This window comes from Scyliorhinus canicula, chromosome 25, assembly GCF_902713615.1.
Source record: "Scyliorhinus canicula chromosome 25, sScyCan1.1, whole genome shotgun sequence".
Lineage (NCBI taxonomy): Eukaryota > Metazoa > Chordata > Chondrichthyes > Carcharhiniformes > Scyliorhinidae > Scyliorhinus > Scyliorhinus canicula.
In genome coordinates, this window is record NC_052170.1 from 23,213,971 (window position 1) to 23,227,455 (window position 13,485).

The window sequence follows — 13,485 nt, forward strand, 5'->3', positions numbered from 1 at the left end:
TGAGGGGTAATAGATATAGGACAGAGGTCAGAGGTGGGTTTTTTACGCAGAGAGTGGTGAGGCCGTGGAATGCCCTACCTGCAACAGTAGTGAACTCGCCAACATTGAGGGCATTTAAAAGTTTATTGGATAAGCATATGGATGATAATGGCATAGTGTAGGTTAGATGGCCTTTAGTTTTTGACTTCCCATGTCGGTGCAACATCATGGGCCGAAGGGCCTGTACTGCGCTGTATCGTTCTATGTTCTATGTTCTTTCCTGATTGCCTCACGGCACCAAATTACCAAGTTCCAACTTCCCACTCTGGATGTGCCTCACTCCGGATGTGTCTCCTTTAAAAGCGCAAGCTTACTGAGTGCGCTTTCTGTCTGTCTTTTATGCAGACCTCAGCTAACCGATGACTCAAAAAATACCTAAACTTCAAAGAGAAGAATACAATGTGCTCTTTGTGCCTCTAAACAGGCCTCAGGTGACTGACAGATAACTGCCTCTCAGCAATTAGGGTGGGGGCAGCTTCAACCAATCAGACACTAAGCTACACACTGCACTTTTCACTGAAAAACTGCAGAATTAGATTTTCCACTTACCTTTCCTGATTACCTCACTGCACCAAATTACCAAGTTCCAACTTCCCACTCTGGACGTGTCTCCTTGAAAAGTGCAAGCTTCAAAACACTTGATAGTCTATCTGCATCTTTACAGTGCTGGCTAAAATAAGATTTATTTGTGGCATACTGGGATGTAGGGGTCAGTTAGCTCAGTTGGCTGAATGGTTGGTCTCTGATGTGGAGGTAATGCCACAGTGGGGTTAAATTCCCATGAGGTTATCCATTGACACTGATATGTAAAGGGGCTTCAGGTGGCCTCTGTGTCTGGTGATGTGGAGGTTATCCATGTGGACCCTGCCTTCTTACCCTTTGCCCTTGCCTGAGGTATGGTGACCCTGAGGTTAAATATCCACCTGTTAGCTCTCTAATAATGGGAGACCAAATGGAAGAGCAGTCTATGGTCCTTGGAGACTATGGTGACTTTCACTTTTCACTAGAATGTGTTGCTGTGGTATGAAGAGTCAAATGTTCTATTCCTTTTTCACCAACATTCCTTTCATTCCAACAGACTCTGCACAAAACTCTAACTGCACATCACCAGACACAGAGGCCACCTGAAGCCCTTTACATATCAGTTTCAATTATTGGATACTGAACATAAATGAGATAACTAATTGGAATGTCTATTAACCCATTATTTAACAGTCTACCCTTCCTTGGAGAAAAAAAAATAATTAGGTGAAAACAAAATTTCAAGAAACTCAAAAACACACACGTGATTTCTCCCCTCTTTTTTTTCAGTTTTTGTTTCGAAGAGAAAAAAAGTCAAAGAAACAAGCGCCCTTCATTAACAATATCCAAAAGTTTCTGTGAACTAGCCCCTCTTTTCGTAAAACGGTCTGACAGTTGATAGCCACTGTCGACCCATTTAATTTTTGTTATTTCCCCTCTGTCCAACATCTGCTTCAAACTTGCGATATTGGGCAGCACGGTGGCCTAGTGGTTAGCACAACCGCCTCACGGTGCTGAGGTCCCAGGTTCGATCCCGGCTCTGGGTCACTGTCTGTGTGGAGTTTGTACATTCTCCCCGTGTCTGCGTGGGTTTCGCCCCCACAACCCAAAAATGTGCAGAGTAGGTGGATTGACCATGCTAAATTGCCCCTTAATTGGAAAAAATAATTGGGTAATCTAAATTTAAAAAAATTTTTTTTTTTTTTAAAAACTTGCGAGATTTATCCATAACGTCTTTTCATTGACACTTTTTGTAGAGTGCGCATTATCCCACAGGGGTTTATGGTCAATATGACAGTCATAGATAGACATAGAATTTACAGTGCAGAAGGAGGCCATTCAGCCCATTGAGTCTGCACCGCCTCTTGGAAAGAGCATCCTACCCAAGGTCAACACCTCCACCCTGTTCCCATAACCCAGTAACCCCACCCAACATTAAGGGCAATTTTGGACACTAAGGGCAATTTAGCATGGCCAATCCACCTAACCTGCACATCATCGGACTGAGAGGAAACCGGAGCACCCTGAGCAAACCCATGCACACACGGGGAGGATGTGCAGACTCCGCACAGACAGTGACCCAAGCCGGAATCGAACCTGGGACCCTGGAGCTGTGAAGCGATTGTGCTATCCACAATGCTACCGTGCTGCCCCAAACCCAAATCCCCGAAATCCAAAATTTCTGACTTATATAAAATGCCATATCCACTCCTACAAGGCTTAACGTCTCAGCAACCAAGTGCTTTCTACCACTCTCCTTATTTTCTTTGTTTCCCACACAAGAGGGCAACATTTACCATTGTTCCCCAAAAGGAAAATTAGAAAACCTCCTGCGCTTGAAACCCCATCACATAAATTTGCATAGGACGCATCACTATAAACTGAGTTTCAAGTGCCTACGGTCACCTAAAACCGGGAACTTCAAGACACACTCCTGCATTTTTAGTTTGGCCAACGCTTTATTTGCTCTTATTATGTCTTCCACTTTGGGATCATTCATTTTTGTACTCAACTCTAAGACATCAAAATTCACGTCTGGTCTAGTATGTCTACCTAACCAGTTCAGTTGCCCAATTAAACTTTGCAGTTGCTTTTTTTTCTATCTTTGAAACCATTGCGCCTTTTTGTGAAACTCGGCCACAACTAATTGCTATTGGGCTGATGCTTTCCAAATAAGATTGCTGACGTAAAGTTGCCCCCAACTTAGTCTATCCGATTTCCAGTCCAATATATTTAAATGCACCGGAAGCCTAAAGTGGAGCTGAGTGCACAAAAGATCAGCCATGATCTAATTGAATGGCGGAGCAGGCTCGAGGGGCCAGATGGCCTACTCCTGCTCCTAGTTCTTATGTTCTTATGTTCCAACCCGGAATTCTTTCCTCAAACCAGAGATTACAATAGCTTCAAAATCCCCTGGACCTTTCCATTCATTAAAATTGTCTCTCTTACAGTATACCATGTCTCCTTGCTGAAAAACGGTATTTGATGCCTTAAAGCTCTGCAAATTCTTTCAGACACTTCTGCTTCTAAAAAGGCTTTTCTACCACTATGTAATGCATTTAAATGTTCAGCAAAACCAGAGTTAATTGTAGTCCCCTCCCAATCTGGAGGCTGGTCATCCAAAATGGTCGGAGTTTTACAATTTTTACCAAACACTAATTGATAAGGACTATAGCCCCCATCTGCAATGAATTTTTTGCATGTACCGCCCATGCTCAAGCTGAATTTAGCGTGCAATTTGGTCGATCTGCCAAAATTTTCCGAAGCATGTCATCAAGGCCATGCAGTTTTCGTTCACAGACACCATTACGAACTGGGCTTTCTGCAGCCGTATTCATAACTCTGATATTCACGTTTTCACGCATATCCCTAAACTCATCATTAGCAAATTCTCCTTCATTGTCCGAAAATAATTTTTGCCGGTGGACCCATTCCTGTCCCGATCCATTTTTCCACAATTTGATCCAGAATTACTCTCTTTTCTTTACTTCATACAATCGTTGATTGACTAAATCTGGTTGCTAAATCTACAAAATGCAAAATATATATATTATCGGCTTTATCCCAGATCTTAAGGTCCATGGCCACAATGTTGTTAAAATCCCAGGCCAAAGGTAGGGTTACTATCGGTCATGCTGGTGTCCTTCTGTACTTCCTACAAACTTCACAGTGATCACTAACCTGTCCTATCAGTTTAGTATAGTCGTCCTCCCTTACCCCTGCATCCTTTAATAAATTTTTCAGCCTCCGAGGAGATGGATGCGCAAATTGCCGATGCAGTTTTAATGCAATAAGCTTTTTATCAGCTAAAGTCCCATTTTCAACTGCCATTAACTCATCCTTAACCACTCTACTTGAAATATTATTTGTCAGTAATGGAATACAATAGTGTCCCAACTGTGTAAATTGTAAGTCCACCGTCTTTCCAAAAACTGTTGCCTTATCCAGTTTCATGTGTGCTTTGTTCATTGACGGTCTGCTCAGAAGCAAAGGTGTCTCACTTGATATGCGAATGAAATTATTCACTCCGGCAATTTTGCAAGGGATCACCACTCTTTTCAGCGACTTCAGAGTATTATCAGCCCCAAACCTGAAACTTGTGGAACTTTCAAATTCCTTAACCTTGCTATGATTTTCAGCATTTAAGGAGTCCAGATAACATTTGAACCAGTCAATTCCACATACAGTAGATGTGAAGCCACTGTCCAATACAGCACAGTTGAAGGGTTCTGCAACCAACACCCTCATTACCGGCGTAAAACAGCTTGTTAATAGGACAATGCCTTCTTTCTGGTCACTATCTTTTTCCTCTTCCATGTCATGTGTCGCTCCAAACACTCCATCATAACAAGTTGGACAGTTGAAAGCATAATGGTATCGAGAGTCACATCGATTTATCATGCCCCATGCATTTCTGGGATTCATCTTCCAACTGGGTTTCTGTCTTCATAATTTCCTTGTCTCGGTCTTCTTTTATAGTCTTGAGCTCTTTTCGTAGCCATACGATTTTACCATCCTGTTAGTAGTGTATCTTCCATATTCTGCCTCATTGCAGGCTGACCTATTTGGGTCATCAGAGCCATCGGAACCAAATGTTTCCACAGAAACTTTTGTAAAGCTTTTGTCATCTGTTCGAATAAGGTATCCTTATCCGTAAAGTGAACTCCTGTCAAAACCAGGAGCCCATCCATGTTGCTCACTCTCGCACAGTCAAGTAATTTAAAGGCCAACACAGACTGGAAATTCCAGGTTGTGTTTCTGCAGCTTTTTATATAGTCTGCCAAATTCCATTATATCGTCTTCCATGGAAAATCCTCCATTTTCCGGGACTTATCAAAATCCATGCTTCATTCGCACTTAACAAGTCCTTATAAATCTTATCCATATAATATAATAAGTCTCCAGACCTTCTTCTGTGCCTAACTCTTCCAATTCCAGCTCAGAAAGCACTTTGTTTCAGATTTTACTACCATATGGTAGAGAAAGAGAGCCAATGCCGTACCTTGGTTTCTCTTTCCCAAAGCACTTACCTTTGTTCACATAACTATTGCACTTCTCCATTGGTCGTACGATTCCCATATAGTCATATGCAGCCATCTTTATCCTGGGCTCAGCCATATATCCCTTTTTTTTCACTCACTCCTGGGTTTGATCTGGAAAAGTTGTATCTTTCAACCCTTCACATTTACACAGAAATCATCCTCTGCTACCAATTGTTAGACTTTTTAGTTGCTGTGGTATGAAGAGTCAAAGGTTCTATTCCTTTTTCACCAACACACATTTATTTCATTCCAACAGACTCTGCACAAAACTCTAACTGAACATCACCTGTCACAGAGTTAATAGGATACACCTGTTTGGTCTAACTGTTATTTAAATTTCTTCATAGAATTACTTCATATCCGCTGTCCTGACGAGTGGAGGTTGTTCCAGAAAAATTGTTATTACTTTTCATCATACAAGAAAAACTGGACAGATGCCCAGAAATCCTGTGCCTCAATGGACGCTAATCTTGTTGTCATTAACAAAGCTGAGGAACAGGTAGGAGAGTATTACGTTTCCCAATCCACCAACAGCTAATAATTTTGCAGCATATTCACTGATGTGGGAACTAATGAAGGCGAACTCATGACCCTCTGAGGTAGAGAATTCACAAGAATCACAATCCTCTGAGTGAAGAAATTTCTCATCTCCGTCCTAAATATTTGGTGTCTCATCCTCAGATTCTATCTCAATGTTCTAGATTCTCCAGCCTGAGGAACAACCTCTCAGTGTTAACCATGTCATGTCCTTTCTATGGCTCAATGAGAACACCTCTCATTATCTAAACTCCAGATTGTATAGGGCCAATTTACTCAGCCTCTCATTAAAGCGCAATTTTCTCCTCTTAGGAACCAATTTAATGAAGCTTCACTGTGTAACCTCTAATGCCTGTCTATACCTCTTTAAATATGGAGACCAAAACAGTGCACAGTAACCCAACTTCAAACTTCCCCACATTGTATTCCATCTGCTATCTCTTTGCCCATTAACCTAACCCACCTCCATCTCTCTGGGTTGTGTTGTGTCTTCCTCACAGCTTACATTCCCAGCTAGGTTTGTATCATTAGCAAATTTGGATATATTTCTCAGGTTCTCTTTATATGTCATAAATCGGTGAGGTCCTGCGAATGCCCTTTGTGACAATAGGATCTCTTATTCTATCTTCTAATAGGAGTTGATTATCTAGTTGATTGGAGGTGTCCAAAATAAGCTTTGCTGCTAAGTATCCACTTGAATACACATGAATAAGAACTGAATCAAAACTTAGAAGTGAAATTTTAAATAATATATACAACGGTCAAACACATGGAAAAACAAACCATTAAAAATAAAAGCATAAAGAAATCACTTTTTAAACACAAAGGATAGATGATTGAAGAATTCAGGAAGGCAGGAATTAAGGATTGGGTCCTTGACCATGAGGTCTTACTTTTAAGGAAATCCTTGGGCGTGATTCCCCAACCCCACGCCGGGTCGGAGAATCACCGGTGGAGGGGGGGGGCCCGATTCACACGACGCCGCCCCAACGGTGGTCCACTGATTCTCCGGTCACCGGGGAATCACCGCCATTGGCACCGGTTGGGGGCTGCTCTACATGGCCCCCCTGATGATTCTCCGTGCGCGATGGGCTGAGTCCCGCTGGTGCCGTGTGGTCCTACCCAGCGAGTACTCTGTGTTCATGCTGCGGGGGGGGGGGGGGGGGGGGGGCTGGTGAGAGGGAGCGGGGATCTAACCCCATGTGGGCCTCCATTGTGACCTGGCCCACAATCGGCGTCTATCGATCGGCAGGCAGGTTTATCCTTCTGGGGGCCTATGTTCCTCCGCGCCGAGTCCCTGTAGCGCTCCACCATGTTGCGTCGGGGCTGGCGCGGAGAAGGCAACCCACGTGCATGCGTGAACTCGTGACGGCCGTAGTGCGGACCCGTGGCACCATTTCTGATTCCCGGATCGGCAGCTGGAGCTGAGTGAAGCGCTCCAGTGCCGTGCTGGCCCCATGTGCTGCGCAGGATTGCTGATCCTAGGGGCCAGGTGACGCCAGAGTAAAAAAGCGCTCCAACGTTTACGACAGCATCAACGCTTAGCCCCAGGATCAGAGAATCCCACCCCCATCTATGCTCCAATCTCTCATTTACTCTCATTGGTTTCTAATTCTCAGCTGAGACCTCCTGATTTGTTCAAAATCAAATTTCTGTTATTTAGAGGATGATTTATTAATCAAACATTGGCCATTATGTAAGATTTACTGATGTCCATGAAAGTTAATTCAGTGCAGCACCTTGCGAGAATGGGATTCTCATGCAACGGCTAGACATTGTGCTACTGTGCTGCCCCCAGGAGACTCACTGTCCCAGTAGTGCACTGTGTGTGTGACTGTCCCAGTAGTACATTGCGTGCTACTGTGTTATTTAAAAGTTCTGAGAGATCTGTGTTCGTCTGATGTCGAGCATATAAACCTCCTTTCAGAACCTCCAGTGATACATAGAAAAGGGAGGGGAGTACAGACAGGAGACCAAAGGCGAGTCTGACAGGATGAGGCCAGGGACAGTCATGCATTTAAGCTGGGAAAGCACCTTGCTGTGAGTGAGTGGTAGCCCTTGGATAAGGCATGGGACTGGCTGCTCCAGGTTCGGGAGGCCAATGGGTGCTGATGTTATCCAGCTGCAACACCTCTCAGTCTCTCTCTCTCTCACACTTCTCAAAACGCCGAAGAGTAACTTAAAACTGCTTCTTAGTTGGTGTATATTTTTTGGAATAATGTGAAGAACAATGTACAACCCAATGAGGAAATTAAACCTGAAGATTGCCCGATTGCCGCCTATGAGAATAATCCAGTTAACAGCGGCAGCCCCGATTTAGAAGGGATAAGCTTGGCAGGGGAAGCTTTGATACATTTGTGACAAGGAGCTGTGGGACAACATGAGCCGTAGAAGACTCTGCCTAACCAGGGAGACCTTGCGGTACCTGAGTCAAATCATTGCAGACTTCTATGGCTGACATCTGCTCCCTGTGGTCGTGTAGGTTATGGCAGTCCTTAATTTGTACACAACGAGGTTGTTCCAGGCTCAATGTGTGACCTGTGTGGCATTTCACAAACATCTGCCCATGAGTGCCTCCGAGAGGTCACGATTGCACTCTGTCAGGGCTTTGGAATTTATTTTGACCTGGATCAAGCCCAGCAAGGTGAGAGAGCTATGGAATTAGGCATCAGAGAACATAGAAGGAAGCCGTTCGGCCCATCGAGATTGCACCGACCCACTTAACCTCTCACTTCCACCCGAACCCCTTAACCCAATAACCCCTCCTAACCTTTTTGGACACAAAGGGCAATTTAGCATTACCAATCCACCTAACCGGCACATCTTTGGACTGTGGGAGGAAACCTGAGCACCCGGAGGAAGCCCACACAGACATGAGGAGAACATGCAGACTCCGCACAGACAGTGACCCAAGTCAGGAATCGAACCTGGGACCCTGGTGCTGTGAAGCCGCAATGCTAACCACTGTGCTACCGTAGCTGGTTTGGCACAGATGGAGGGGCGATCAGCTGCACACATCACTATACATGTCCTGTGACATCAGAGAGCCCCCATCATAAACAGGAAGGGCTCCACTCTCACAACCTTCAGCTGATTTGTGGCCACCAGATGCAATTCATGAATTTGTATGCACGTTTTCCAGGGAGCATGCATGATAATTACATCCTCGGGCATTTTTGTGGGTCACCCCAGGCTGCAAGAATGACTTGTAGGGAACAGGGGATACACCTGAGGCGATGACGCCAGTGTGTATGCCAGAGACTGCAGCAGAGGCCTGGTACAACAAAGCGCACAGTGCCACCAATCTGAGATAAGAGCATGAAGACGCATTTACAGCTCCCAATCTCCCGCATTGTGGTGGTCTGCTGTGCCCTACATAACCTGGCTTTTCAGCAGGGCAATGACATTCATGAGGAAGATCCAGAGGAGCGACACCAGTCCTCCGATGAGGTGGACATTCAGGAAGGAGTTTGAGGAAAAGGCCGCTGAGGATGCAGAGAATGGAGGCCATGCTGGGATGAGGATGCACATGGGCAGAAGGGCGAGGGATGCCCTCGTCACCTCCCACTTCATGGAGTAAGACCAGAATGTTGTTCAACAGCGCTTCAATCCCCACCTCCAGGATATTGTGACACCTTTGTGACCAAAGGATGAAAGTTGCAGAGATCTTACTCATCAGGATGCTGGGGTTGGGGCGTATCTGCATGCCTGTTGTCCAGTCTGTGCAAGAGGTGATGATGACTCGCAGTGAATAACGGTCTGTGATGCTCCTTATCTATTGTTTATGTCTGACTTCTGTCTGTCTGCTGCGAGCACAATGACTTCCAGCTCTTGTCTGAGTGAGGTTTACCTCTCCAGTCTTTTGCCCCTTGCCTTCAGAGGCGGATTAGGGGCAAGGGTCTTGGCGTTCATTGAATCATGCCCGAGTCCTATCACAGCGAATTAAACATTCAGAATGAATGGGCCTAACCGTCTGCTTGACATTGAGAGACAATGAGAAGAACTGTGTCCAGATGGAATGCCACCTACATTTGGGTGGCACTGGGGTGGTCACATCACCCTGTTCTGCTTGTGTGCCTGAGTTACCCGAGTCTTCGGAAGGGGGTTCAGATTGGCTGGTCACTCCCGGGGTCTCCTGGGTCGAAGGTCCCAGGGTATGCTCTTGGTGCTCATGGGCTACTCCATGAGATGGAAGGGCAGTTGCAGTGAGCTCCAGATGCCTCAATGTGATCTGCTGCTGCCAGTCCTAGAGGTCCGCCATTGTCTGCACCAAACAATTGGACCCCTTAGCCATGGTCTTCAGTGACTGAACTATGCTTTGGAGTTTTCATGTCATGGATGTGACCTCTTAGATTATAAGACTTCGTAGCAGAATTAGGCCATTCGGTCCATCAAGTCAGCTCTGCCATTCAATCATGCCTGATATTTTTCTCATCCCCATTCTCCCCATTATGGCAGCAGGGTAGCATGGTGGTTAGCATAAATGCTTCACAGCTCCAGGGTCCCAGGTTCGATTCCCGGCTGGGTCACTGTCTGTGTGGAGTCTGCACGTCCTCCCCCTGTGTGCGTGGGTTTCCTCCGGGTGCTCCGGTTTCCTCCCACAGTCCAAAGATTTGCGGGTTAGGTGGATTGGCCATGCTAAATTGCCCGTAGTGTCCTAATAAAAGTAAGGTTAAGGGGGGGGGTTGTTGGGTTACGGGTATAGGGTGGATACGTGGGATTGAGTAGGGTGATCATGGCTCGGCACAACATTGAGGGCCGAAGGGCCTGTTCTGTGCTGTACTGTTCTATGTTCTATGTTCTATGTTCCTGCCTTCTCCCCATAACCCCTTATTAATCAAGAACCTACCTATCTCTGTCTTAGACACTCAGTGATTTGGCCTCCACAACCTTCTGCGGTTTCACCACCCTCTGGCTGAAGAAATTCCCCCACATCTCTGTTTTAAAAGATCATCACTTTAGTCTGAGATTGTGTCCTCTGCTTCTAGTTTTTTTCTACAAGTGAGAACATCCTCTCCACGTCCACTCTATCCAGGCCTCTCAGTTTCCTGTAAGTTTCAATAAGATCCTCCCTCATCCTTTTAAAGTCCAATGAGTACAGACCCAGAGTTCTCAACTGCTCCTCATACGGCGAGCTTTTAATTCCAGGGAATCATTCTCGCGAACCTCCTCTGGACCCTTTCCAAGGCCAGCACAGGCTTGCCCAGGCTCCACTGAGGACGCCACCCTTGAGGTATTGACCTAGGTGCCATACATTGCTGGCAACATCCCCTGCGACAGAAGGCTTTGGGACTCCTCCATTCAGCCTTGCTGTCGCAGGAGTGTCTCTGACGACCCTTCCTGGTATTCCCAGCTCTGCCTTTGCATCGCATCAGCTGAGTGATGAATGTGTCGAGATAAACGGCACCTGGCTGGGCACAGCTGGGTCCTGGGATCCAACAGACCTCCACTGGTCTGATCCCTAGGATGCTCCTGCCTCCATCTGATGTGCATCCATCTGGTGCTCACCAGACAGTGACACAGAAGCCTGCCTGCTCGGATCACCCACCGAGGTGTGAGTCTGTCCGATGGTGCGGCTGGTAACGATGGTGCTTCCTCCATGTCCTCTCCAAGATCATCTCCAAGGTGGTGTTGATGGTGGGCAGTGTGACAATGCTGGTAGACAGGCCAGATTCTTTAGTTGATGTTCTTGCAAAGCAAGGGATTGCTTTTAGTACATTGCTTGGTCAAGGGACTGGATTACACAGAACTCACTTGAGACTGGTCATCTGAATGAAGATGCAGTGGGTCCTCACTTTTCTCGCATGGGCCTTCTTTGCTCTCTGCGCAGACCCGCTGCTTCTTCTCCCCTCCGTCTCCCCACGGACTCTGTAGCTCTCTCCTCGTACAGGGTCAGGATCCTCAGTTCTGACATCCCAGCACCTGTTTTCTCTCAGTCATGGTGGTTGTGGCGGCTTTGTCCTCCAAGACACAAATGGGGATAATGTGATCTGGGCACTGGGTGGGTCAGAGGTTGATGACACCTGGCATGTGTGGGCAGTGCACCTAAGCATGGAAGGGGTTCTGATGAGGAGTGCTGGTGGTTGTGTTTGACAATGCTATTGGGAGGTCGGATGCTGGGGGCCTGCATGTTGGCAGCCTGTGGGATCGAGGTAACATTCTTGGGTGTCAGAAGTGTGGATTGCAGAGACGAGACAGAAGAGCATTTATCCTGGCTGATTGGAGTCGTCATTCATCTTTTTTCTGCATTGTACTCCTGTCCTTGTGACCAGACTGCTGGCACTGACCAATGCTGCCACTGTCTCCCGGGGGGATTTGTCACCTTGCTGGAGGGCCTCCTGTCAGCCCAATGGTATATAACAATAATAAACATTATTGTCATAAGTAGGCTTACATGAACACTGCAATGAAGTTGCTGTGAAAAGCCCCCAGTTGCCACATTCCGGCGCCTGTTCGGGTGCACAGAGGGAGAATTCAGAATGTCCAATTCACCTACCAAACACGTCTTTTGGGACTTGTGGGGGGAAACCGGAGCACCCGGAGGAAACCCACGCAGACACGGGGAGAACGTGCAGACTCCGCACAGTGACCCAAGCCGGGAATTAAACCTGGGACTCTGATGCTGCGAAGCAACAGTGCTAACCACTATGCTACTGTATTGTAGGGGCCTCTCCTTCACGGTATCCAGCAAATGGCTGAGAGCCCACTCCGTAAATCTAGGAACTAATTTCCTCTCTGCCATCCTCCTGGCTTGAATGAGAGCAAGTGTTGTGGAGCCATTTAAATGCAGTGCCACCTTCATGGAAATGATTCGATGCTGCTAAGGTGGGAAAATCGGATGTTTCACACCGCAGGTGCGGCATTTTTCACGAGAGGAAAGGAACCTTTTTATAGTGCCGGACAATTGCAGCAAGGATCATGCCCCGATTTGTTCATAGGAGAAGACATTTTGGGCAACATACAGCGGCCCTTCACTGCGGCCGCAAATCTCGTTATGGCCGCTAAATCACCCAAGAGAACAAATGGGACTTGCGCCGGTATATTCTCAGTTTCAGATATTCCTCGCCCTTGCCATTATCAGGTTCACGCCTAATTTAAATGTACTAGAATGGCTTTATGCTATCGTGTTCACCCATGGGATGGGTGGAGGAATGGGAGGTGTGACTTAATGTTGATAAAAGTTTGGACTGTATTATTCAGAGAGTAGACAGACTCCTCCAGAAGGAGCGGTTACACAGTGATAGCTGTGAGGACGTTTTTCAGTGTGACACTACCTCTGCCAGCAAGAAAAAAAAAGAAAAAAGAAAAAAGAAAAAAAAAGTGGGCTGCACGGTAGCATGGTGGTTAGCATAAATGCTTCACAGCTTCAGGGTCCCAGGTTCGATTCCCTACTGGTTCACTGTCTGTGCGGAGTCTGCACGTCCTCCCCGTATGTGCGTGGGTTTCCTCTGGGTGCTCCGGTTTCCTCCCACAGTCCAAAGATGTGCGGGTTAGGTGGATTGGCCATACTAAATTGCCCGTAGTGTCCTAAAAAGTAAGGTTAAGGGGGGGTTGTTGGGTTACGGGTATAGGGTGGATACGTGGGTTTGAGTAGGGTGATCATTGCTCGGCACAACATCGAGGGCCGAAGGGCCTGTTCTGTGCTGTTCTATGTTCTGTGATGGACCCTCCACCTGCAGCATGACCTTACATTGGCTCGAATCACTATTGGTTTTCAAATGTGACCACACTGGGGTGCATGGAGGACCCCAGGGTTGAATGGCAAATGGGCACGGGAAGTGGACAGTGCCAGGGAGTGTCCCTTCTCCATTGGGAGGGGGGTCCCCTTATGTGCTGTGGTGGGTGG

General features: G+C 46.7%; 1 protein-coding gene across 3 annotated transcripts in view; it reads left to right on the forward strand.

The window, feature by feature from the left end:
• LOC119957172 (CD209 antigen-like protein C) overlaps positions 1-13,485 on the forward strand; it is an 82,620-nt gene that overhangs the window by 49,766 nt on the left and 19,369 nt on the right. For all 3 annotated transcript variants that reach the window (XM_038784963.1, XM_038784964.1, XM_038784965.1), the window contains one exon: positions 5,450-5,601. In XM_038784963.1, the coding sequence (XP_038640891.1) occupies positions 5,450-5,601 (152 nt within the window). The remainder of the gene's footprint in view (positions 1-5,449; positions 5,602-13,485) is intronic.